This window comes from Malus sylvestris, chromosome 9 (assembly GCF_916048215.2).
Source record: "Malus sylvestris chromosome 9, drMalSylv7.2, whole genome shotgun sequence".
Classification (NCBI taxonomy): Eukaryota; Viridiplantae; Streptophyta; class Magnoliopsida; order Rosales; family Rosaceae; genus Malus; species Malus sylvestris.
In genome coordinates, this window is record NC_062268.1 from 3,433,559 (window position 1) to 3,459,596 (window position 26,038).

General features: G+C 37.7%; 5 protein-coding genes across 8 annotated transcripts; 2 read left to right on the forward strand and 3 right to left on the reverse strand.

The window, feature by feature from the left end:
- The first annotated feature begins 928 nt into the window (after positions 1 to 928).
- Positions 929 to 1,816, forward strand: LOC126583726 (probable calcium-binding protein CML46). Its single transcript, XM_050248234.1, has one exon. It carries the CDS (start codon positions 1,062 to 1,064, stop codon positions 1,689 to 1,691), a length of 630 nt encoding a protein of 209 aa, XP_050104191.1. The 5' UTR covers positions 929 to 1,061; the 3' UTR covers positions 1,692 to 1,816.
- On the reverse strand, positions 1,787 to 4,597 carry LOC126583725 (pentatricopeptide repeat-containing protein At5g39680). 2 transcript variants are annotated; one of them, XM_050248233.1, is made up of 2 exons: positions 2,264 to 4,597; positions 1,787 to 2,154 (listed from the first exon to the last, which is right to left on the reverse strand). In XM_050248233.1, the coding sequence occupies exon 1, from the start codon at positions 4,515 to 4,517 to the stop codon at positions 2,382 to 2,384; it is 2,136 nt and encodes a 711-aa protein (XP_050104190.1). In that variant the 5' UTR covers positions 4,518 to 4,597; the 3' UTR covers positions 1,787 to 2,154; positions 2,264 to 2,381. The 2 variants fall into 2 exon arrangements, with proteins under 2 accessions (XP_050104190.1, XP_050104188.1); XM_050248231.1 differs by having other exon boundaries at positions 2,253 to 4,597.
- Positions 4,598 to 6,876: 2,279 nt separating this feature from the next.
- Positions 6,877 to 8,603, reverse strand: LOC126583727 (expansin-A10-like). Its single transcript, XM_050248235.1, has 4 exons — positions 8,487 to 8,603; positions 8,178 to 8,308; positions 7,686 to 7,974; positions 6,877 to 7,539 (listed from the first exon to the last, which is right to left on the reverse strand). Exons 1-4 carry the CDS (start codon positions 8,600 to 8,602, stop codon positions 7,230 to 7,232), a joined length of 846 nt encoding a protein of 281 aa, XP_050104192.1. The 5' UTR covers position 8,603; the 3' UTR covers positions 6,877 to 7,229.
- Positions 8,604 to 13,304: 4,701 nt separating this feature from the next.
- LOC126583728 (polypyrimidine tract-binding protein homolog 1-like) lies at positions 13,305 to 17,608 on the reverse strand. Of its 3 annotated transcripts, none has more exons than XM_050248236.1 (10): positions 17,202 to 17,606; positions 16,649 to 16,858; positions 16,143 to 16,205; positions 15,977 to 16,050; positions 15,768 to 15,863; positions 14,865 to 14,922; positions 14,660 to 14,764; positions 14,490 to 14,571; positions 14,291 to 14,403; positions 13,305 to 14,070 (listed from the first exon to the last, which is right to left on the reverse strand). In XM_050248236.1, exons 1-10 carry the CDS (start codon positions 17,382 to 17,384, stop codon positions 13,597 to 13,599), a joined length of 1,458 nt encoding a protein of 485 aa, XP_050104193.1. In that variant the 5' UTR covers positions 17,385 to 17,606; the 3' UTR covers positions 13,305 to 13,596. The 3 variants fall into 3 exon arrangements, with proteins under 3 accessions (XP_050104193.1, XP_050104194.1, XP_050104195.1); XM_050248237.1 differs by lacking the exon at positions 17,202 to 17,606 and adding an exon at positions 16,347 to 16,404 and having other exon boundaries at positions 16,649 to 16,811; XM_050248238.1 differs by having other exon boundaries at positions 13,895 to 14,070; positions 14,338 to 14,403; positions 17,202 to 17,608.
- Positions 17,609 to 19,004: 1,396 nt separating this feature from the next.
- LOC126583729 (KH domain-containing protein HEN4-like) lies at positions 19,005 to 22,654 on the forward strand. Its single transcript, XM_050248239.1, has 8 exons — positions 19,005 to 19,171; positions 19,284 to 19,895; positions 20,207 to 20,632; positions 20,722 to 20,979; positions 21,122 to 21,388; positions 21,588 to 21,655; positions 22,036 to 22,096; positions 22,257 to 22,654. The coding sequence occupies exons 2-7, from the start codon at positions 19,290 to 19,292 to the stop codon at positions 22,079 to 22,081; spliced, it is 1,671 nt and encodes a 556-aa protein (XP_050104196.1). The 5' UTR covers positions 19,005 to 19,171; positions 19,284 to 19,289; the 3' UTR covers positions 22,082 to 22,096; positions 22,257 to 22,654.
- The last annotated feature ends 3,384 nt before the right edge of the window (positions 22,655 to 26,038 follow it).

Sequence of the window (26,038 nt, forward strand, 5' to 3'; positions counted from 1 at the left end):
AAATAAACAGTGTGGAGAAAAAGGGCATGCAAATATCATTTCCTTTGCAAATTGCATAAATAAAATAACACTAAAAATGTAAGCAGCATATATGCAGAAGTAACTCACCAAAAAATAAAAAATAAAAAATTATCGATTGCAATTAGCCGGTAAGTATGCTCGTTATATCAAATCACAAGTTGACAAATATGAAAAAATAACTCATTTGTCAACACATTTTTATATCCCAATTAGCAGGAAAGTAAGAAGAGTTGTTATGAGCAACTACTTTTCTTAAAAAAATCAGTGCACGGAAATTGAATGGCAAATAGTGTGAACCAACAGCCGCCCTAACCAGACCCTAATTTCCAAGAAACCCACTTCAGGAGATTTCTTTTCATTTTCTATTTCCTATTTGATTAACTAGTCAACCAGCCGTCTGATTCCCCAACACACAATCTCCACATACACCAAAAGGAGTACAGATCCCCTACGGATCTAAAAAAATTGAGCCTAAGGATCAAATGATCCGGACCGTTAAAATTTGATCCAACGGCTATAATTATTATAATTTTAGAAAGGCATCCCGTTTGTAGTCATTTGATCAAATTTCAACGACCCGGATCATTTGATCCTTAGACTCAATTTTTTAGAACCGGAGAGGATCTGTACTCCACCAAAAGGACAGAGACTAAAGAAATGCAGTCCAGCCGGACCCACCACATCTCCCTTCAACAAAAAACATAGAAACTTCCACACAACATACATTATGCCAAATGCCTAATTTCTAAGGTGACCATATATCTCCATCAACTTTCCACCATATCTTCCCAAAGACCTGCATCAGCAACTCACAAGCAACTTCCTTGATATTCCGGGGCTTGACCAGTTTTGATTTGATGGCTTCAAACAGAAAGACTCAATCTTTGGTCCCCTATAAAACACCTCCCTACCTATCTCTCCCTCCACAAGTAAGATCCTTAATGTAAATCAACACCCTAATCTTTTCTCCCTTTGTATTAGCTTTGTCAAAGAGATCTCTAACTTGGTTTTCTAGTTTCTGCTGTTTACATCTAACATCCATGCTTTTCAGCCTATACTACTCTATTACAATGGAGAAGACATCGTCGTCGACTAATTCTAACTCGAACACATTACCCTTCTTCGTTTTGATCGATGCAATCTTGTTGCACGCGATTTCTAACTGCTTAAGTAGAGTTCAGAATGTTTTTTCAAGGTTTCAGTCTGTTCTCCTCCAATCCCAAGACAGTTGTTGTAACTCGACAAAGGTTTTGAATGAGAAGAAGTCGGCTTCTGAGCCAAGGCGATTGCAGATGACCTTCGAGAAGAGAGGTGATGATGGGAGTTTGAGAAGAGAAGATGTGCATATGGTGATGGGAGACTTGGGAGTTTTTTGCAGTCCAGAAGGTGAGCAACTGCCGGAGACGCTTAGTTCCGATGAGCTTTCAGGGCTGTTTGATGAGAAGGAGCCGAGCTTGGGGGAAGTGAAAGAAGCTTTTGACGTGTTTGATGAGAACAAAGATGGGTTTATCGATGCAAGGGAGTTGCAGAGAGCTCTTCGCATATTGGGGTTGAAGGAAGGATCAAAGCTAGAAGACTGCCAGAAAATGATCAGGACCTTTGACGAAAACGGAGATGGAAGGATAGAGTTTAAAGAATTTGTAAAAGTTATGGAGGCCAGCTTTTGCTGAATCATTTTTTTCTTCTATGTTAAGCTTATAAGATTTCATGCATCTGTATTCTGTTCTTTAACGTCTTAGTATAATTCTTTCTTACTAATGAAAACTTGAACAAAAAGAACTCATATTTTATTTGACTTCTAACAGATACCATACAAGAAACTTTAATGCTGTTCTGATTGAATAGAATCTGCAACGGAAGCTGACAAATGATTAAAGGACTTAAAAACTAATGAAAATGACTTGAAAACTTTGAGTTTTAACGATAAGGACAAAATAAAGGGTAAAATGAATAGTATCAGGATTGACTTTTTAGTGTAAAAATGTGGTTTTTCGTTAAAGTAAACAATACTAGGAGCTTTTCGTTAAAGTTACCTTAAATAAAACAAAGTACCTGAGCTCCAATTCTGATAGATGATCGTCTGAGTGCAAAAAAGATTAGTTCCCAATTTATATGTGAAACCGATGTATTCACCTGAAAGGTAGACACTCAATCAAAATCTTTAACCATTGAAAAAAATTGAACAGGAGTGTGAATTTCATAATCTTTTTAAGAAACTATTTACTACTTACATGGCACGGACCTCTGCAAAGAAAGCTCTGTATGCTTAGGTTGTCGTGGATGCTTACATGGAGTGATCTCTATGACGCATAAGATGTTCCTTCTCTGGTAATCCACTTTGATTAAAGGTTTCACCGTTATCACCAGTAATCAGCACAAGAACATCTCCCATCCTGAAATTGGTGGAATCTATTGGCATCTCTAACAATTATCAACCTGTTTGTGACTTTTGAAATAAGTTTCACGGCAGCATGGCAATCATCGCATATCCTCAGGTTCTTAATAACACGAATGGGGGCATTTGTAGGCGTTTTCATGAGGCCATATGCTATAGCCAACTTCTCACTGTGATAACTAAGATAATCTTCCTTCTGCTCATCCTCCACATCATGTAGTACTGCAGCAATATCAGGTACATATCCCAAGGGTTTAATCTTGGCCAACAATTCCCCGACCTTTTCATGTATCTGACTAGACTCTGGATGCATGTTATCATCTGAAACAAAGATATGGGTAGTATTTCTTATCTCCACCCAGCTCACCCCAGGTTCTTTCTTGATGTTTCTTTCCCTCATCAATTTCCGGATCTTCACAACTCCATCCCACCTCCTTGACTTGGCGTACATATTTGACAATAGCGTATATGTTCCCACATCATTGGGGTCCATTCGCACAACAACCTCTACTACTTGCTTACCTAAACCGTAATTCCTATGTACATGACAAGCATTGAGCAAAGTTCGCCAGGCAACAATGTCCCACTTGACCGGCATAGTCCTCATATATTTCTCAGCTTGATCGAGTTGTCCAGACCTGCTGAGGAGCCCCACAATACAAGTATGGTGCTCTAGGCCAGGTTCAATGCCAATCTGTTTCATTAACTGGTTCAAATAGTAGAATCCTTCCTGCACCAAACCCAAACTAGCGCAAGCAGAGAGAACCCCTACGAAAGTAATACTGTTAGGACATTCTCCTGCTGCCAACATGTCTTGAAACACATTTAGCGCTTCCTTGCCAAGCCCGTGATGGGAGAATCCAGATATCATTGCATTCCAGGTAACAGAGTCTCGACATGTCATATCCAAAAAAACTTCATTTGCTGCTTGAATGTTGCCACACTTGGAATACATATTGATCAAAGCATTCCCGACAATGACATAGTCTTTGAAACCCGACTTCTCAACACAGGTGTGTAGTAGGTCTCCCTGTCTTAGCGCAGACAAACCTGCACTCGAGTTAAGCAAGACTGCAAAAGTATATTCATTTGGAAGAATGTCTTCGTTTCCCATTTTCGACAACACACCTAATGCATCCTCAAAGTACCCATTTTGGAAATAAGCAGCCATGATTGCCGTCCAAGAGACTATGTTCCGTTCTTGCAAGCGATCAAAAACGTTTGCTGCATTCGAAACCTTACCACATTTCCCGTACATGTCAATCATTGCACTGCTAAGAAAAACATCACACTTTATATCATTCTTCAACATTTGTCCGTGAACTTGCAAACCCAATCTTAAATCCTTAAGACGGGCGCAAAGGCCAAAAACAGTAATGTATGTAACACTGTCCCAATCCATGCACTGGCTTACCATCATGCCTAACATTTCCATTGCTTCTCTTACATGCCCATGTTCTAAAAGCCCATTTATAACTGAATTATACGAAAGGATATCACCACCTGGTACAGTGTTCAAAACCCTCATAGCCGATTCCACTTCCGAACAACTCGAATACATGTGAACAAGTGCATTCTTAACATACTCATAAGACAGCAACCCGGACTTCAGCACATAGCCATGACACTGCTTCCCCTCTTCAACTCTCCCACTGCCAGAACAAGAGGAAAAAATAGTGGCAAAAATGTATTCATTCGGGCACAACCCGTCCACTGAAACCATTGTCTTGAACAAGCCAAGAACTTCCAATGCCATCCCATTGTGTAAATACCCCGCCATCAAGGCACTCCAAGAAACCACATTTCTCTTGGGCAAACAATCAAACAGGTGGCGCGCAATTGAAACTTGGTCACATTTTGCATATAAGTTGATGAGAGAGTTTGCTTGAAATATATCAACGGATTTGGAAGGTTCACCAGAAACGATGAGATGGGCATGGATTGTTTTTCCCGTTCGTAAGTTCTTGGTATCGGCTGCTTTCTTCAAAAGCTTGATGGGGTCGTCAATGGAGGCGGGTACGAGCTTTGGTTTGAATACAAATGGCAGGTGTGAGTTTCTTGAGAGTTTTAGATTGGGCATTGCTGCTATGAAGCTCTGCATCCAAGTTTTGTCGCCGTTGGATTCAGTTTTATTGGATTCTGCTTTTGCTTCGTTTTGTTTTGCTAATATTGGGTTGGGCTATGAATTTGTAAGAGTATACCACCATTTTATGGGCTTAAAGCCCCTATGTTTGTACTTGTATCGATCCAGAAGATCACGTCTTCTGTACTCCACTTACAATCAAGTAGACCTCATGTATTAAGGTTGATCAAATTGGACCCATGAAATACCCCAACACAAGGGGTCCCCTGTTTAATCCAGTTATTTGATTTTGTTTGATTTATTCAATTCAATGGTTAGAAATAAATAGAAGTGTATGAGAAACTAAAAAAATGTGTGAAAACAACAATTTTTTAGTAATATTTCTCCCATCACGAGTTACATGTAGTATTTATTCGAGAGATGCCCGTAAAGGAATATACCGCTAGTTGTACTTAAGAGTACCCCTAAACTTGGAGAAATTTTTTAGTACGCCTAGACACGGGTGGTACATCATATGTCATTATATAATTGGAGAAAAAAAATTTATTTTCAAGTATCCTCCACTTGTATAATGACATTGGTGTACTACTATGTATTTGGGATACACCGAAAATCCCTCCTACACTTGAGTCAAAGATCAAGCCCGAACCAACAAGTCTTTGAAAAAATCAGTCCACTCTACTTAAAATAAGGAGTTTTTACTTTTTCTTGATACTATTCACTACACATTTATTTGTCATTTTTCATTAAAACTAAAGTTTTTATTTTTGTACTTTTTGTTAGTTTTCTTCTTAAAATAAGGGCCATTAGGTGTGTTGAATGGGAAAGTATTAGATCAGCTGCGCATGCTCGTGTGAGTCGGCTTTGGACGTTGTTATTTTATGATTTTATAAGCATGAATAGTCAGATCCGATCACAACGCACAGTTAGGTCTAGCATTTCTGGGACTTGCATGTTGCTGGCATTGATGAACAGTTGAACAATATCGGTTTTGTGATCTAGATGGCCATACATGTCATGCAACCAACCAGCTGGTGAGCTGGCTCACAGAGTTCGATGAAACATTAGGTGCCCTTTTACTATCACGCACCATAAGTCCATAAGGACCTACAAACTAAATCATCAATGCACTCCAAATCGAATCAGGTAGTTGCCCCAAATCTAAGTCTAAAATCGCCACAGCTAATGCGGTGAGAAAATCTGCCGCGTAACCGGTTCTATCTCCCACAAGTCACGGGATAAGTGTTTTTCCTTGGACTTTATAAAATTGCAAGCACCAAAAATTCCAAAAGATTCGAGCTATATGTCAAATGTGGTTGTCCTGACTTGATAATTTGCATCCCAGTTTGGTATCTGCATTCTGCACACAGCTTGCCTAGATGTCAATGTGGTTGCGACTTTGATGTGATACAACTTACCAGTGCAATTACGAGAAAAATGAAGGTGTTCAGTGTAAAGCATAAAACCGCATATTTGGGAATCCTAGCATACAATCGGGGATATATTGTTTAAAATTAACACTATACAATATATTTAAGAAATTAGCATACAACCGACATATATTTCCCTCTTATGATATAAACGTCACGTGGTGAAAAGTATAAGGAGAGGACAGCCAAGAGTCTACCTTTTGTATTAGATCAGAAGTTCCATAGAGATTAATTGTAATCAGAAGTCCTCACTTTTACCTACCTTTAGGACCAAATACAAAAATGTAATCAGAAGTCCAATAGAGATTAATTGCAGCAATCATTTGAAACCCTAACCCGATCTTATTTGAGCACTGGCTCCGTTAACGTGTTATAGTGTCGGTGCCTCTGCTTTCCATATCTGTTGCACCAAAAACATTCCTCACTTTTACCTAACTGAGTTAAAATCTTCTATCCCATAAAGCACTTTTCAACCACTCAATGAATGAATGGAGATTGGAGACACCATGTTCTATTCCATTCGTACTTTGTGTTGTTTTTGTTTTTAACAGTTGAGCGTTTGTCTTCACTCTGATAATTACAAGAGCAAACAGCTCCACAATGTTTCACTATCTGCACTAAAATGGATGATACATGACAAAATATACGTACTCTCTTTTGGGGTTTTCCTTCTTTTTTCGAGGCATTAAGTTAAGATTTTTTCTTTCAGACAAAGTAGGCTCCATCTTTTACACTCGGTTATAATCTTGAATGTAATTGTAGATCTTGACTAGGTCAATTCGTCAGAACAGTGTCCATGCTCTTTTTACACAGTTTGAAGTTCATCCATGTATTAGAGTAGTTTAGATTAATATCCGCTTCGAATGAAATTAAAAGCCGCACAATAGACAGCCCAAGTTTATTACATTTGCTAATCTGGTAGTAATTCTTAAAAAAAAAAAAAAAAAAAAAAAAAACCCTTCTATTTATTATTCATAACTTCATGAATTAACAGCGGGTGGTAAATTTCCACTACCAGACTGCCTTACATACAGATTCTCTCTCTCTCTCACTCTCTCTCTCACTCTAGCAGATATGGCCATGAGGCTTCAGCATAATTCCAGCCATGACCTGCAAAAACTCACAAATCTATAATCAAATGAAAAAGGTCACTCACTTTGAAGCAAACCCTTTTCATTTTTTACCTTATAATAAGCAAACCTTTTTCATCTTTTACCCTTACATTTTACCACATGTAGCTAAACAAACTGGAATAGTAAAACAAGCTTTTCTAACCATACACAGAGAGATATATAATTAACTAATAGAGAAACTGTCTCCCGGTATATGTCTGACCAAATGACCAATTAGGAGGGGCAACATTGTAAGAAACCAGTCTGCGGCCATCACTGGTGGTCACAAGAAAGGAGAGGCTTTGTCCATTGAGGTAAGAATTGCTCTGCCAGTTTTGGCCCCAGTTTCTTGACATTGCTTGCCACCGAGTCCTCGAGCCCTTGATGGCCACAGATTGCACATCACCAGCACCACCAACGTTTGTCACAAGGACTAAGTTGAAGTAAGAGTGTCCATTGACTGTGAACCTTATGCCTCCTCTTCTCCTGCATCTAACCCTACAAAACACATCGGAAAAACAAGTCGGAAACTTGACAAAATAAAATATAGTAATAATAAGTGGTTCCACAACTAATAACAGCTAGACATTTTGTGATAGAACCCTAAACTTTGCTGCATTATGCATGTGTAAGATTTAATTTACCTTCTGTAGGAAACTGGGACAACCCCGGCTTTGTATTGAGCAATGCGGAGGAAGACAGGCTGAGAGAGATCAAAGTGTTGCTGGGGAGGGTCGCACCAGCCACCTGGTGGGCAGAAGTTTGTGGCAGTGACTATGATGGAGCCAGGGAGGCACCACTGAGGATCATTCACACACCTGATCTGATAGCATGCCCCACAGGTCAAGCCATTGTTGAACAGTGCAGTGCTTAGAGCTGCTGTGTTAGTCCCATAGCCCTGGCTGTATAGGTTCCCATATCCACAAGCCCCTCCTATAAGTAGAGTAGAAATAGAAGAAAAGTATTACTTTTACCATAAGTGATTAGACAGAGCTGTTGTTATTGACACTCCAAAATAGTCATCATGCAGTTTTGTCTAATGAAAATAAGTGACGAATGAAGGAGTACATTATGAATATTTTATAGTGCTAATAACCGTTCGGTTGATTAAATCAAAATCATAGAGCGAGGCATACCCATTGTGCCAGAAGCATCACCACCTCCATAAAAGGTTGCATGAGCATTGGACCAACCTCCATAGTAGCCATTAACAGAAGAGACAAGTGAGAGAAACCCAATTACAAGAATCCCCAAGGAAGCCATTTTCCTGCACAAAAAGGAGGGTACGAAGTTATGAACTCTTCTAGCATTAATGTTACTAATATTTATATAAGAAAACTAGCTAGTAGTAAATAGTACACTACTGTATTATTTATGAGAAAAGGAAGTTATGGGAGAAAGAGGAAAGAGAGAATTATTATTTTTTTTAACCAAAGAATTATTACAAAGAGGAAATTATGATATGATGAAGTTTGAAAGGATGAAGTAGTGAGGAAATGAAGAGGAAGGGAGGGGGGGTCTGATAGTTTTTGAAGAAGAATAAATAGAAGTCAGTCAACATCACACCTGAAATGACAATAGCTGACAATTTTGAGAAATTTTTAGTTGTGACAGGAACACAGATGGTACACCACATGTTTTTATGCAAGTGGTGGAAAATTATAATTTTTAAGTTATTAACCTTTTAACATACATAACTCACTATTTATATAGAGACACAAGGTGTACCACCTTATGTGACGGCCACACTGAAAAATCTATTGACAATTTTAAAGCTGTTGGGACCATGCATGCTGCTAAGTGGTTTTGGGGACTCACGATATCTGTTGTTTGTAGAATCAATAAATGCAGTTTTTGGGGACTGAGAGAGCGGTTTTTAGGGTTCAAACCGCGTGGTTTTCAAGTTAATTTCCACCATTTGGCAATTGCCGTAGTGAAACCAATGTGTGGCAGTGGCAGAGAGTAATTTTGGCTCAACCCCCCATAGTAACAAGATAGGAGAGAAATTTCGATAGAGCTAGTAATTTTAGGGCAATTCTCATAACGGCTAGGACTAGTATGGAGTTCGATACAGAACTAAATGCATGGGGATGGGGGTATGCTTTGTGAGAGATACCCTACAAATACGTTGTTGGACACTCCTCTTACCTGCTCAAAATTTTATCCTCCCATAGTAAAATAATCTGGTCCTGAAGACAAGGTACTGAAGATGGTAAATTTTTAGGAGCTACTCACATTTACACTTAATTTACCTGCCACGTGGAATTTCCTCTCCAAACTCCAAATTTATTGAAATCAGTTCATGTAGTTGCAGGTAATTTCCATCTTTTTGTACTACTGCCTGCGAAGACTGCAAGTAGCTAGGGCTTGAATGTTTTCATTTGCAACAAAGTGCACCTTGCTGTAGTTATTTTGGCTGATAAATTCCGTTCATTCCAGACCAATGGGTTAACAACAGCACATGTAAAATTAAATTAAATGTTTCATGTTTATTATCTTTTTTTTTTTAACTGGTTATATAGTTTATCGGATCTATTCCTTTCATCACATGAACCTGCCATCACATGAACAGGCCATGTAAAAAGAGTTAAAAACAAGAAGATATACAACCCCATAGCTATGAATCTCTCATGGTGTATGGGAAAGATACATACCATTTTATTACAAGCCAAACTATATATAGATATAGAGTGAGTGACTTTAAAGCTATGGGGGTAACCTTGCCTAATACATATGGTGGTGTGTAATAGAAACAACCATTTTGCAAATTAAGTGGTCATGCATGTGGGTTTTATCTTTATGTCCAGAAACTTTATTCTGCATCTGCGTCTGGATTTGATGTCAAGTTCGTAAAGAATAGAAACCTTGTCTAGTCGAGGTGAAAACAGCGGATCTTTGCAGGAAATTTTGTGGGCCTTAATGCTTTCAATTTTCTCGTCTCAGTGATCGATCTACACCAACGCCCTTATTATCATTAGATAATATATATCATGACGCTAATTGTTCCAAAATAAAGAATTAGGGTTTAATATGCATAGATCGACTTGGCTATGACTTAATATATGTAAGTCTGCAGTATATACACTAAACAAACAACAAATCGTATATAAATTTCAAGATTTAGTGCTCTTTTATCCTTCGTTTAGTGCACCTTCAGTCCTATTTGTGCTCATTCCCTAGTAAAAATCAACTGAAGCTATTCTTTTATTTGTGTAAACTGTGTGATTGGAAGTGGTTTAGATTGGTCTTCATGGTCAACAACGCAGAGGCCAAGGTTTTCACCAATTGCACATGTCGGAAGACAGATGTTAGCGTATGTATGCACCACTCACTCACTCACTCTGCATCACACACACACACACATATATATATTATATGAGGAGCTTGCTTTTCTGGATATTTGGACACTTGCTTTCTGAGCCATGTTGAACAGTTTTGCAAATTAAGCTAAGCCTACCAGACAGTGGCCTAATCAATCACCCAACCCCAAGTGTTAGTATGCATCATTTTCACCATAACTGAACTCACAAACCTTTGAAATCAATGGCCAATATTTGCGACTGATGATGATATAATGGACAATAAATTGTTGCTAGGGTTTGATGCAGATGGTGCATGCTTCCGTTATCCGTGCATATATACTTCTCGATCACATGCATTTGCGTTTCGAAAGCCATGTGATGGCAATTCTCCATCATTAATTTGATGAGTACCTATTGAATGTGACGTAACGTGTAATACATATGCATGTGCAGCAACACGATAGAAACCCTACCATCAAGTGTTGTACATAAACGTCTATCTCTTCTCACATAACAGTTAATACATTAAACACATATGTTGCATACAGAGAAAGAGACAAACCCTAATTTGCATGTCACGATGTGTATATCTTTCACCTCATGTGACACATGAACAACAGAATTACAGATACCGATGTATATACATTTTCTGAATGGTAAGATTACACTTCTCCATTAATATATAGCACAAACATCTGCATCAGACCCTAGATTACACTCCTAAATTAAGCCATTAAGTTAGACCATACATGCTGATTTAACGGTATATATATCAACAAAATCAAAGAGTAGTATAATGTATAATCAAGTTCGACCAGAAACCGTTAGACTATATTAGACCATGTCATAGTTAGATATTAACCTCCAAATCTCCAATGCACAGCTAAATATATCCAGAAAGTTCGTGGCTCTAGTTAATTAATCTTGTGTCTGCCTCCGACCGGGCATATGACATATGGATTGCCTAGGTGAAATCGAGTAATAAGCGCAAAACGTGTATGTTCTATCTCCTTCATTGTCCTTCATTTACATCACCAAAAAGGTAAATTACCACACTACTAATTTGGAGCTTATTATTTGTATGTTTTGTTAGTTCTAAGAATTGGATTTACAATGAGGTAATTGATCTGATTCTCATTCTTTACTTCCCGTTATTACTAAGTTTTCAATTTCTTACTCCGTCATTACTAATAAGTAAACATGTAATTAATCAATTTCTTGATCATGCTCAAGTTTATTGTGACCATAACAAGGGTATGACTTTTGACCAACTATATATATAGTTCTCGGTCTACCTTCTCTTTCTAATGTTCAAAGCTTTCTAAGTTCGGACTCCCCTCCCAGTTGATTTAAAAAAAAAAAGGTTTTTTTTAGCCAAAATGATCTTTGAGATTGACATATCTCCTCACTTTGGTCTCTGATTGAAAATCGCTAAAAATTGTCCCTAAGATTGTACATCATCAATCATTTTGGTAATTCTGTGAAAAACTCCGTCAATTTGATGGTATTCTTGTCAAATCAACCCCTCCAATTAAACTGGTGGTTTCTTCAATTTAACAGAAATTTTTTATAGGACCAAAATGATTGACATTAGACAATCTTATGGACCACTTCTATCAATTTTAAATCTCAGAAACTAAATTGAAGAGTTATTACAATCCTAGAAACTATTTTGACTAAAAGATAAAAAAATCTCAATGAATATTTAGTTAACTTTTGATAATAGATTTCTGGTAAACTTTTAACTTGGCAAGCGGTACAACATCACCAACCCACATGGAGGAACCATATTTTTAGCCAATGCTGCATAGTAAATTAACAAGACCAGAATGTCACATCTGTATATATGTGAAATAACTTAATTATTTGAGTTGATTTTGGTGGAGCTTGTATGAAATTGCAAGGACAAACCAACTAATTGACAGCATCTGGATGCTTAAGTGGTACGTAAAATTTTAAAGCTGTGGGTCTTTCCTTTGATGTATGACTTATTCTTAAAACTTTTCACTACTGATTGATTAAACATTTATAATACTATGGTAGTGATTTATGCACTTCAATTTTAAAGCTATGGGGATTTACAATTTGCAATATACTAATTACAAGTAACTCTACAGAAGTATTAACTATTAAGTAAAGATTTGCCATGTTCCTTAAAAATGCAACGAAAGAAAATGACTTCCTTGTATGAAGATGAAACGCACAAACTTCGATTTTTGATTAATGGCAAGACTGACAAAAATTACAATCAACGAAAAAACAACGGTAAGATCGAAGCTAATCATTACGAGAGTTTAGGCACAAAACGATATACAACCAGTTACCAGACAGATTCTTTGAATATATTGTATAGCAAGTGTACTCATGTGGTGATATACTATGATGTTTTGCAGCATTAGAATTTGAGCAAAGAGTTCAATCTTGTTGACTATTCAACTAGATTATCTTGAGACAGGTTCACATTGGGATGTTTGAGATCCGACAGCTCTCGAGCTCTCCAGTCACCATCGAGGCAAAATCTTAGGCGCAATCAGTGTACGTTACTTTATGCTCCTCGCTCGAAGAAAGATGGGCACAAGGAATAGACGCTCGGTTGCACTCAAGTTTTTCTCCGTCATTGGGGTTTGATCACGGAGTTTGATCAACTTCAGGTGCGGACCCACTGGTACTGTGAGAAAGTTGTTCGTGTTGTGTTGAACCACAAGCCTGCACAACTCTCTTGTTTTAAATGAAGTAGGCCAACCAAGTAATTGACCTTACATTACAGGCTTTTGGAATTTACTTGGTGGTTGAATTCTCCATACGGTTCGTGGAAATAGTGAAAATCGTATGCTACTGGCCCACAGCAGCACAGGATGTCAGCGTTGCGGTCCAAACGAATCGTGCACCATCATGCTGAAGATTAAAACACAAGACAATGCATGATTCACTAAGAAAACCGTCACAGCAGAATCCCAAGAATAAGTTAACGGGGCATCGAATTATTGTTAAGCATATTGAAACCGTTCTCAGGTTCCCGGGACTTCAAATTGAAGGTGTGGATACAAAAATGTACTACAGAAACAACAGAATATATATGGGATATTCAAACTAAAACCAAAAGAACAGGTTCCAATCAAAGCAGGGCAGTGCTGAGTTTCAGACACTGCAAATCGAATTTGGGGTCGGACGCATTCCCAACAACAACAAAAATACACAAAAGATGAGCCCGGCAATACCCACCATTCGTTTAAAGAAAACAAAACACTACGTCCTATTGGCCGTAGTACGATGGTGAGGCACCAGGAGGCCGAACCCCTGGAGATGAAGCACCACCACCAGGTCGCGCATTGGGTGGAACCCCTGGCTGAGGCATTCCCCTAGAACCCATACCTGAAGCAGTTGGACCTGATTGGAGAGGCGAAGAACCCGCTGGCATTGCTGCAGAGTAATATACAGGACCGGATGATGCCTGGTATGTTTGACCGGGAAAGGTGCTAGGAGCCGAAACAAACGTTGATCTGCCTGCCTGCATGGCTGGATCCCATGATGAGGGTTGTCCTGGAGGACCTGGAGGAGCTTGGGCCTGCACAGAAGCTGCACCACTGTACTCATTGCCTTGGTACATTGGAGCAGCTTGAGGATTCTGCCAAGCACCAGGAGGAGGAGGAGGGTAACCAGAAACTTGTTGCGCCGCAAGCAAACTAGCATCTGGGATCGTATAGTCTCTACTTTTGTCGCTATACGCCTGCAAGTAAGAATAAATACAAGCAATCAAAATCTCAGGAAAGATATTTTGGGAATGCATTGAGATAATCAGATGGAAAGGTAAGTGTCAAGAAGCATACATTTAAGGACCAAATCGTTTTTCGACCAATAACAAATCCGCTTTTTCTTCTAAGGATGTCTTTACAATTTCCTTATTTTTATTCTCATGAACAGTTTAACTCAAAAACTCACATTTATACCTTTACATTGAGATCAGTATGACGAGAGTATGATAGATGAAGCTTACAATAGCCACCATCATATATGCAGTGTCCCTCTAGAGCTTCTCTGGCAACTGCTGCTGTATTGAGATCTGAGAATAACAACTTACAAGTTAGCCACAGCCGAATTCTCAAAGATCAGTGACAAATCAAAGAGTCGTATTGAAAGAGGACATACCAGGGTATTGAACTAATGCTTGTGTTTGACCATTCTTCTCGAATATAGCAATTTTTTGGACAGTGCCAAACGCAGAGAACACCTGTAGCATATAAGAAAGGATCAGGATATCTACAACTCCTCTTAGTAAATTGAGCACTTAAAAATACATGAAAGGTGAAAACCCTAACCGTGTGAATAACATCCACTGTGACAGCATATTGCATATTTTCAATTGAAGCAAGAAGCACGTTACTCTCCAGCTCTTTCTTCTTTCCATCAGGACCTACAGTAGGCTGGAGATAGCAGCAAATTAGAGCAATGTTGGGCTTCGGTAGTAATATCCAATACTACATAATATATGTTTAAGTAAATATTCTAAAAGCAAGAAGATACCTGCATAATTCCCTCTATTGCAGTAGGATTTACAGGAAGGAGCGGATTTGTATAGTCCCTACAGGATCAATGCAACAAAAATCATACAAATTAAGCCAAAACTACACGTGTGAACTGATGTGAGAGTGTAAAAAACTGCCTCAAAGTAGAAACATGTCCGTAAAGCCATTTGAAGCCCAAACAAAAAGGTAGATATCGTTTTACAAAAAAAATTGAAGAACGCTTATTAAGAATGGCCATGATTAAATGATAAAGGCAAGGCATTAACACCATAATAAGACAGCCAAAAAAGCTAGAAAGATGATGTTCGGTGAAGTTTGATGATCAGTGGCAGTGTTGTTTAATCACCTTGTTGTCCTCAACTTTTAGATGTACTATTAAATTCATTAAATACTGGAACGATTAAGTCAGTTTTTAACTCTCATTAGTAGACAAGTCGGGTTCTCTAAAATACATTACAGATACTTTCTAATTGTAGAATGAGAAGCGATCATTTAGTATAAAGAGGAATATGTGGCAGATACAAGACACTGACAAGAAGCCATCCCAACAAGAAAAATGTGTTGGAAAAGAAAAAGAGTGTGATCGTGTAAGATCAAGGCAGAAGAGAACATTTCCCACAATATTAAATGAGCAACACTAACTACAATGAAATTAACAAATACATAAAGGCCAACATGTAAGATCAAGGAATTACTAAATGGACATGACAAACACATCTGTGTTCTGGCTACCAGGCTTCACTAATCCCTAGATGACAAAAGGCACACACACCAATTAGCATTTGATTTTACACACAATAAAATCAACTAAAGAGTGTAGAAATAGACACAATCAGAGACAGAAAAATGAAGCCAGCAAGAAAAAAAGAAAGATTATTGACCTGCTGGTTCTGTTTCTTACCTGCTTCGGTGAGACTGGAACTTGATGTTCAGATCAGTGTGTGCCGAATAAGAAATACGTAAGTGGCAGGAACCGACATGCTCTGGAAGCAAGTACCTGAATGCAAAGCATTACATGCCAAAATTAGCAACAATACACACTATTCCAGATGTACTGATCTCTATGAGAAAAATGATGGTGGGAAGAGGGAGCATATGGAGATTGCTTGCCTGGGTATGCTTCTTCCATCCAACGCATTCCTTGCCATAGATGCAGTGCCAGCATCACTGAACTGAATCAATGCCTGCAAAATTAAAATGAGAGAATAAGAATGAAGCACAAAGCATCTCGAATACAAGTCATATGCAAAACTAAGAAAGATCATCCAATACAAACCTGGAAGCCAGCTGCTTTTTCAAAAGTGGCAATCTTGTGAACAAAGCCAAAAGCAGAGAACACCTGAAAAATGGTTCGGTTCATCATACATGTATTACATTGATACTGAAAGGAAACAAGACAACAGCAGAAACCCTCCACGATGAAAATACTATGGGCAGCAAAAAAAATCCAAACAGATGAGTTATAAGTGCAGAATGACACCTGTGCATATATGCGTGACCTTAGTAAGGAGTATGACGTACATGATAATAATTCCAAACTGCTTCCAACAAAAGAATTTAAATAAGAGGCATAACCATCTGTGATTCAACTGATTTCAATAAAAGGGGCAAAAAAAAAAAATTCTGCTTTACGTAAATTAAACGTAAATGTTTATCCAGAAACCCATGACTTAGAAAACAACTCGGCATTTCATGATCTCTAGACATGTACCAGGCAGGTTGAAACAAGGTTTTGCAAATATGTTATAAGATATGCTCAAATGTTGGCCAAAATACACTTACCAAGTGAATAACATCAATGCTCACATCACCGGCTTCAACACCCTCGATGGTTACCAACAAGACATTTCCGGGTACGTCTCCCGGACTTTTGTTGTTGACAATTTCATGTCTATTTGAATACTGAATGTAAACGGTTTTACCACGGACCTGGGCAGGCTCCGAGGATGAAGCATAATACGAAACCATATTTATGGCCTGGTTTAGGTCTGCCTGCAAAATTAATAATCACATTCATCAACATATAAACATTGAGCGATGCGAAATATATACCATAAAATCCTTGCAAGAAATAAGAACATTCATACATATTAGGCAGCTAACTGGATAACCCTGAAGCCATATATCATAATTTCTGGAAAATTTTAGTGAATTTATAAAAAAAATTAATGGCTTGTATTAAATCCTTACAAGAAATAAGTATACTCGCACAAATTACGCAGCTAACTGAAAATTCCAAAGCGAAATATCATAAAATCTGGAAAATTTAATGAATTTATTAATAAAGAAAATACAATACTGAAATCAGAACGGAGAAAGGTGAGAAGGAGCATACGAATTCGACGAAGGCCTGATTGCGATTGGCGCCGACATTACACTTGGTGTTGACGATCTTGCCGAAAGGTTTGCAGAGCTCGATGAGCTCCTCCTCGGCGCACTCCCACGGGAGATTGCGGAGGTGGAGCACCTTCGACGGCGTCTGCGTGTACCGGAACTGCGGCGTACCCGATGTCGACATAGGGCATAGAAAGGGTGGACCAAGTTGGATTGGGGGTTAGGGTTTGGGGAGAGAGCGAGAGCGATTGTGGTGTTTGGCCGTCGAGAAAGTGTGGGAGATTTGACCGTGAAAATTGTGGGTTTGGGTCGGATTGGGTGGGAACTGGGGACGTCTGGTGGGAGGATTTTTATCGATAAGAGACGAGGGTAAATATGTCTGCGACGCGCGTCATGTCCTCGCGAACGCCGTTTTTGCTTGGTGGAGGGGTTTTTTTGTTAGGTAACGCTACGTTACTATTTATTTAAATTATATTTTGTGAATTATACGATTGGTAAATTGTAACAATGATTTTTTAATTTTAATCAAATTAGTGTAATGGTTATTCAACTAAAAATTCATTATCATTAGTTTCTTAACTCATCAAAATGTGTAGTTATAATCATTTTCGTCAACTTTATTAGAATTTTGTCAAAATAAGTTATGTTGGAATGACCATTGCTACAATTGGGGTTCCTCAACTTATCAAAAGGTGTAGCTATATAGTCATTTTCGTCAACTTCGTTAGAATTTTGTCAAAATGAGTTATGTTAAAAGAAACATTGCTACAATTGGGTTAAAGTTGAGGGGCTAATTCTTTAGTTGGATTAAAGTTGAGGAAACAATTGATTAAAATCATATTCATTTTCAATTTTTTATCAAGGTCCTTGGGTATTAATAACATCATTAATTATTTGAATAATAAAATATTATTATTTTTAAATATATTCATATAGTGTTAAAAATGTTACAATTAGTATATTTATATTTATGACTAAATTTTTTATCATATATTTTTATGTTTAGTTTGTACCTATTTTAAATTGCAAATATTTTTTAATTTGTACCAATTTTCTTTTCATTTTTTATTTGTACCCATATATTAGTTTCTTTTTGTGCCCAATTTTTTAAAAGTTTTTTTTGTGTTTGTACCCATGTGTATACCGTCACGTAACATTGTATATTTAATCAATGATAGAAAAATTACATATGATATATTTATGTTTTATGCCTAAACTTTGTATCATATATTTATATTTTTAGTTTGTATCCACTTTTAATTTGCAACATTTTTTTAAAATTTGTAGTATTTTCTTTTTAGTTTTATTTTGTACCCATGTATTAATTTCTTTTAGCACCTATATTTTTAAATAAATCATTTGTACTCATAATTTTTTAATCTTTTATCTGTACCATAATTTATTTATAATGTACACATTCTTCTTTATTAATATACCACTTTGTTATATGTGAAATGTACCTATTTCTTTTGTAAAATGTACCAATTTTTTTAACACCATGGATACATTCTTTTGTCATTTATTATTTCTTATTTTTACATAGTTTTTATCCATTTATTAAATCAAAATGTTTGAATTTTTTTATTGTAACCGTTTCTAATAGTATTATAAATTATAATGAGGGATTTTAAATTTATATGATTATAAATCTCATAAAATATCAAATAATTAATGTCAAAACTATAAAAATATAAATATTAATAGTAATATAATAAGGTGTACAAAGTCAAATTTCTTTTATTAAACTTTAAATACTATTAAAATTTTAATCAAATAATATTAAGAATTAGATGCGCATCCAAAATATTTTATTCTCCTCGCAAGCTTGAGGGTCTTCCTCTAAGTCTATGGTAGTAATACAAAAAAAGAAGAGCAAGGGCGGTCAAAACCCTAGAAATCTGAATCTAAGATTTCAAATCGCAGAGGCAGCAGAATCTGGTAGTTCGATCATCATCTCTCTCCGTGCTAAAGGTACTCGATTTTCTTCTCCAATTTAGGGTTTCTGTGTACCAATTTTGGTTGTAAATTATATTTTAATCGGATTTCGCACTGATTTTGTTTCAACCGAATGATTGGGAAACAGATAGCGATGGCAGGTCAGAGGAGTAGTTACGGAAAACGTTCGCATTCGCAGTCGGAGTACGCCGACAACGGCGGCGGAGGAGGAAACAAAAGGAGAAATTCCGGCGAAGAAAGAGAGCAATTCATCATCGATGCGGAGGACACCGTTTACCGTTACTTGTGCCCGGTGAAGAAGATTGGGAGCATAATTGGGAGAGGAGGAGAGATTGTGAAGCAGCTGAGGGTGGACACAAAGTCCAAGATTCGAATCGGCGAGACGGTGCCGGGCAGCGAAGAGCGGGTGGTTACTATTTACAGTGCGAGCGATGAGACGAATGGGTTCGAAGATGGCGGGACGTATGTGGCTCCGGCTCAGGACGCTCTGTTCAAGGTCCATGATAGGGTGATTGCTGAGGACACGCATAATAATATTGACGAGGAAGCGGACGGTAGTGGTGGCGGGGGGCACCATGTGACTGCGCGGCTTCTTGTGCCGTCTGATCAGATTGGTTGCATTATTGGGAAAGGAGGGCAGATTGTTCAGAACATTCGAAGTGAAACCGGTGCGCAGATTCGGATTCTCAAGGAAGACCATTTGCCTTCTTGTGCCTTGAACTCTGATGAGCTTGTGCAGGTAGATTGAATGAATTTTTGAGCTTTGCCATTTTGTTGCGTATGGATATGTCTTAAATTTGTGATTTGATGCGGGTTCTTAGCGCTTTTGATCTGTAATGGGTAAATTTCTTGGTAGCATTTTGACATCTTTTAGCTGAAGTGAGTAGTGCTTTGCATTTTCTTATCTGTTTAGAGATTTCGATGGAACATGCTATATTATATTGTGAGACGTGCAGTTGTTGAGAAATTTTCTTTGGAGTCACTTTGTGCAAGTTATTTGTTTTGTGGGGACTTGGATATTGCTTATTAAGTTCTTGATAATGGATTCAGATATCTGGGGAAGCTCCGCTTGTTAAGAAGGCTCTTTTTCAAATTGCATCTCGCCTACATGATAACCCGTCACGATCTCAGCATTTGCTTACTTCTTCGGTGCCTATGTATTCTGGTGGTTCACTCATGGGTCCATCTGGTGGTCCCCCACTGATGGGAATTGCTCCAATGATGGGTCCTTATGGAGGGGGGTACAAAGGTGATGTTGGAGACTGGTCACGCTCCTTGTACTCGGCTCCAAGAGATGAAGCATCCTCAAAAGAATTTTCTATTCGCTTGGTTTGTCCAACTGCAAATATTGGAGGTGTGATTGGAAAGGGTGGTACCATAATTAACCAAATTAGACAGGATTCTGGGGCTGTCATTAAAGTTGATAGTTCAGCTACTGAAGGAGATGATTGCCTAATTACTGTATCGGCAAAAGAGGTGAATTACTACTCCATTTGTCTTTTGCATGCAGATGTATCGTTGGAGGATATTACATCATTGTTTTTTTTTAACATGTACCATTTCAGTTCTTTGAAGACACATTCTCAGCAACTATAGAAGCAGCAGTGCGTTTGCAACCCAGATGCAGTGAAAAGGTAGAAAGAGATTCAGGAATTGTCTCATTCACAACCCGCCTGCTTGTTCCAACCTCACGAATTGGCTGCCTAATTGGGAAGGGTGGAGCTATTGTAACTGAGATGAGGAGACTTACCAAAGCTAATATTCGCATACTTTCCAAGGAAAATCTTCCCAAAATTGCATCTGAAGATGATGAAATGGTGCAGGTAAAGCCTTTCTCCCGGTGCTGTGCCTGACCATTGTATTTTCTTGTGTCATTTTGATTTTTTTTTCTTTTTGATAATGCATTTAGAGATTTTCTAGATTAAGCTAGTATGAATATTGACAATTTTGGGTTTCATTTTACAGATTTCTGGAGACCTTGATATTGTTAAGGATGCTCTTATACAAGTAGTTACCAGATTAAGAGCAAACATTTTCGACCGGGAAGGTGGAATGTCGGGATTCCTGCCAGTTCTGCCTTATCTTCCTGTGTCAGCAGATGGTCCAGATGGTCCAAATTATGATAGTAGGGATGGTAGAAGACATGGCCGTGGGCATTCATATAATGCTGGCTATGGTGGCTCAAGTGATTTTGCAGCTAATGACAGTTATGGAAGTTATGGTGGTTCACAGGTATCTTTTTATAGTTTTTGACTATTCTTCTAAGAGTTAAGGTGACTTGTTTTCACTTTACAAAGGTTTTCTTCTTCACTTAGTGCCATCTTTCATAGATTCTTTATTTAGTGCAGTTGATTTTGTTTATTTACCCTTTATGTGCAACCACCAATATCTTCATTTGTTCCCTCACACTTTTTCTTCATATCATATGTAGATTGGTGGTAGCGGCAGTGCTTACGGAGCCTATGGAAGTTTTTCTTCTGGGCGGAGTGGTAGTTCTGGGTAAAACTTTTCTTTCATCGTCCTTTCTTAGTTGGATTGCCTCTTCTTAATTTCAGCTCCCCGCCTCCCTTTTATTTTTTGTTCTTTTGCTCTTTCCTGCGAGTGTTTATCGAGTAGCTAGATTTATCCCTAATGTTAGGTGACAACTTCACCATCAGTAGAACACCTCTAGTTGGATATCCATAAAATATGAATTCTGGAACTTCATAGTAGCACTTAACGAATTTTAGACAAAATATCTCTGAATGGAGTCATCCGGCTTTGTTCATGAGCGCAGTAGGCTTCTAATGTTGGGTTTATTAAATAAGTAACCTGTTTCTTTTTCCCACGAATACCGGTCTCAAAACGCATTAATCCTGATTTGAAGCTTATGATATCAGGTTATCTAGCCAGAACCCTGTTTCTCGGAGGAGAAACTATGTTTAATGATGGTACCATCAGGTAGACTATGATTGTCTTTTGAGATTTTCATGTCTGTTATTATAACTGGCATTACCCCTTGGCCAGTATTTTGATAATCGTAACCTCTCCAATCTCCCTGTATATAAAATTCTGATGCTCTTGTTTTCCCTCTTTTGCCTTTCCCATCCCATCGAAACAGCTGAGTTCTATGAAGCCTGAAGCCAGCCTACTGTCTGCCTAAACCAGAAGACGAACCAGCATATGACATAGTCATGGCCCACCTTGACGAATCTACTTAAAAAGTCCAAGAAACCAAAATTACCAAGCTTCCTTAGAAACCATATACCAGCTTGCCTGCCCATGTTGCTGTTTTTCCTGTTACACTTTGACATTATGAAGCCATGTTACTTCAACGTTGCCTCTGTATTTGTGTTTTCTCAGCTATGTAGTTTGATTACTTTGTTGTTTGAATTTATATGTTGTGGATCATGAAAACTTAACCGGTTACTTTGTGATGTAGCAGATTGTTGTACCATCTGACTGCACGCATTTATGATTTCACTTCTATATCGTTTCATATTACATTTTGGTTTCCGATATCTGTTGTGAAATCCATCTACATAACTGTTTTTGGGGTCTACTAGTTCTGATTTAAAAATGACGAGGATGTGTAATTGAAGCTCAATCTCAACACGACTAGGGTAGTGGAATTGGAGTAGACTCGAGGGATCTGTTTCTAGAGTAGCTACCATTACTTAAGCTGTGTGCTTGGTGGTGTTTGCGCTTGTGTTTGAGCTTTAATTAGACACCTGCCTGCATTTTTATAAATTGAATGCCATGCAACGAAATATTTGCTGTCCTGGGAAATTTTTGGTTGAACACAAAATTTAAGTGCAAGGTTCCTATCAAGTTCTGCTGCTGGCAGTTTTGTTCATGTTCATGTTCAGGTAAGTTTGGAGTTTCTTTCAATTGTTTGTTACATCCCAACTCGATGGATGCTGGAGCTTCAGACCTAAGTTTTGAAGGCCTAGTCGGAAAGTTGTGGGGTTGAAACTCGACGATTCTGAGTGGTAGGTTGATTTATTATGTTATGCATGGTCGTCGTGTCACTGTCTGGCTATAGTTAAATGTGATCTCTCTTGTACAACGCATTTGACAGGTTATATGAATGAATGCCGTCGGCATGATCATGATACAAGAATTGCTTGTTGCAAACACGATTTAAGCAGGCGTATATATCCTCTGTTGGTTGAGTACATAATCTGATCGGCAACTTATTGCGTATTGTTTGTACCTAGTGGCTCTGGATGGGATTGACTTTTGCAATTTTGTTTTTCTCTTTGGAGGGAAGGGGATGTGTGCGGGTTGTGTACTTGTCGGGGCGCGGCCCCGTCATGCTTTTGTAGTTCAGCAGTTTTTCTCTTGTTTATGAGTTGGTGTGATGTGTTTTGAAGCCTTTGGTTGCTTTCTGCGTCTTGGTGTTTATCACAAATGTCTGAAGGGAATCAAGAAATTGCCTTTCCGGTGTTTTTTATTGCAAACTTTGGATCTCTTTCAATGTTTAGACGGAAAATACCACTAGACCAAGAGCTGGATGGCGACTTTACTTGCACAGAATAAAAATTGACAGGAATGCCGATGAGCACGTAAGGTGATGACCCTCATCTAATTTAGTGGTCATCTGCAGAACAATAATGGTGACGCTGAGACATTACTTTTAGCAAAAAGATTTACATCAGTCATCTCGCAAAAAAAAAGTCACAACTTATAACAAATTTTTCAACTTCCACTTGCCCCAAGGTCTTTAGGTATCTTGTGCTACATGTGGTTAAGTTGGGGACACTATAGGTATTGTACTATTTGGCACGTCTCAACTTCAATTCATTTTTGAAGGTCAAAACACAAATATAATTTTCATTTCAAGTGTAGTTCGCGGATCTCTAGTTAAAATTGAAATTGAAATTCTCGTTTTAGGTGTAATTTACGACAATGACACTGTAATTCAATTGGTTTATAACATTTGCTTTATGCACTTAAGATCTTGAGTTTGATTCACCCTCCCTATATATTGCATTTATAATAAATAAATAAAAATTTGGAGCTCACGCGAGTTAAATTTGATCTCCAAGAGCATCTCTAATGGAGATGTCAAAAAATAAATGTCAAATGTTAATTTGATAGCTGACGTGACAATATCAGATTTTTTCTTTTTTCTAACCGATATATATTTTTTGTTATAAATAATATTTGTAGAACCCATTTTAAAAAGAAAGCAATTAAAATACATTTTCAAGTTCTATAATTAGTGATTAATGAGACTTACACAATAAAATAATTAAAAATTATTTGACATCACGTTTTCTGAGCATCTCCAAAGAAGATATCAAAATTTAAGCATAAAATTTAAATTTGATGGCCCATGTGGCACTTTAACATTTTTTTAAGTTATGTTCTCCACCTGATATGTCAAATTAAATTATTATTTTATTACACCATTTTCTTTTCATTTTCATTTTATTTTTAAATGCGAAACGAAGCCCAGCCCCTCCTTTCGGGAAATCTCCGGATTCGAAGATACTGTGGAGAGGGTGGAGAGGGGAAGGAGAAAGACGAGAGGAACTGTGGAACGGGAGAGAGAATCCTGTGCACAGACAAGAACACGAATTAATTTCCATTGCAGAGAAAAAATCCAACTTTGAAGACCACGACGAAGAAGGGAGGAGCGGATTTTACCTTTAGGCCTGCAACTCCGTTTGCAGGTGTGGTGATGGACTCCATGGATTTTCTTTCTCCGGATTGCAGCGAAGATCGTGAGGTTTTAGGTTTGTTTCTGGGTTTGGTTCCTAGAAAGGGAAGAAGAAGGAGGATGAGCGACGACTGAGATTCTAGGTTCCGGTGAGAGAGGAGAGTTGGAGATTTGATACAAATTTAATAATGAATTAAAAAAATATTAGAAGCTGCTGTAAAATTTGTCAGCGAGGCAAAGAGATTTTATTTCGTGTTATGTCACATCAGATTTGGTTGTTTGGTTGAAAAACATTGTTGGTGTCTTTTTTATCGTTAGTGCTAATTTGGATATTTTGACATCATTTTTGAAGATGCTCTCGTATGTCAAATTTGACATATGAGTTTCATATGTCAATCTATATAGGATTGACATATCGGTTGAAGCTTACTCATTCATTCAAATTTGATTACATAGTATTCTACTTAAGATTTGACATCTCTTTTAAAAATGGTATAATATAACATTTGAGTTTTGATTTCAATTCTCAGCCAATTCGTTAAATTTTAACTTTGAATTCTTACTTTGTTGCACATTACGAACATTAAACCAAATTTGAGTTTTATGATAATGAAGTCATATCGGGATCTGGATATCTGACAGATATCTATGCATATATATTTGGACGGAATTGGATCCTCTCCGAGGCAATGCTTCGGGATCCTACTGATTGGACAATATGAACCGTTGGATCAAACATGAATGTTCCTTTAAAATTATAATAATTGTAATCGTTAGATCAAAATTCAACGATTGTTGTTCCGTCAGTAGAATTCCGAAGCGTTGCCTCGGAGAGGATCCAATTCCAATTTGGACTTGCATGAAATCTAAATCAAAGTTGGCATCTTCTCAAACCAATGCGATGTCATGTGATAAATCGAAATCAAGTTGTGTCATATCATTGGTGAAAGAAAAACCCTAGCCCTAAAACTTTGTTGGGAATCTTGGGATGCGGCGCATTCCCAAATGCAGTAAATTAACTCACCTCACCAACCCATTCCTACTCGATCGTACACGTTCTGAAGAGAGCCATACCAATTAATTTAAAAACAGAGTATTCAAAGATGAGTAGAATTTTTTTTTTAAATTTCTTAAAATGATTCGTTGCTTATTTATAGAATTTTATGTTTATAATCAGAATTATTCAAATTATAAATCATCCTATAAAGATCGTATTTACAAAAAATAAATTAAAA

Coding starts and splice junctions, on each gene's coding strand:
- LOC126583727 (XM_050248235.1), bottom strand. CDS start 8,602: ATGTTGACTGACTTCTATTTATTCTTCTTCAAAAACTATCAGACCCCC. Junction 7,975..8,177: donor TGATGCTTCTGGCACAATGG/GTATGCCTCGCT, acceptor CTCTACTTATAG/GAGGGGCTTGTGGATATGGG. Junction 7,540..7,685: donor GTCCCAGTTTCCTACAGAAG/GTAAATTAAATC, acceptor TGTGTTTTGTAG/GGTTAGATGCAGGAGAAGAG.
- LOC126583728 (XM_050248236.1), bottom strand. CDS start 17,384: ATGTCGACATCGGGTACGCCGCAGTTCCGGTACACGCAGACGCCGTCG. Junction 14,572..14,659: donor CAGTGGATGTTATTCACACG/GTTAGGGTTTTC, acceptor TATATGCTACAG/GTGTTCTCTGCGTTTGGCAC. Junction 14,404..14,489: donor AGCATTAGTTCAATACCCTG/GTATGTCCTCTT, acceptor TGTTATTCTCAG/ATCTCAATACAGCAGCAGTT.
- LOC126583729 (XM_050248239.1), top strand. CDS start 19,290: ATGGCAGGTCAGAGGAGTAGTTACGGAAAACGTTCGCATTCGCAGTCG. Junction 20,633..20,721: donor TTACTGTATCGGCAAAAGAG/GTGAATTACTAC, acceptor GTACCATTTCAG/TTCTTTGAAGACACATTCTC. Junction 21,656..22,035: donor GGGCGGAGTGGTAGTTCTGG/GTAAAACTTTTC, acceptor TTATGATATCAG/GTTATCTAGCCAGAACCCTG.
- LOC126583726 (XM_050248234.1), top strand. CDS start 1,062: ATGCTTTTCAGCCTATACTACTCTATTACAATGGAGAAGACATCGTCG.
- LOC126583725 (XM_050248233.1), bottom strand. CDS start 4,517: ATGCAGAGCTTCATAGCAGCAATGCCCAATCTAAAACTCTCAAGAAAC.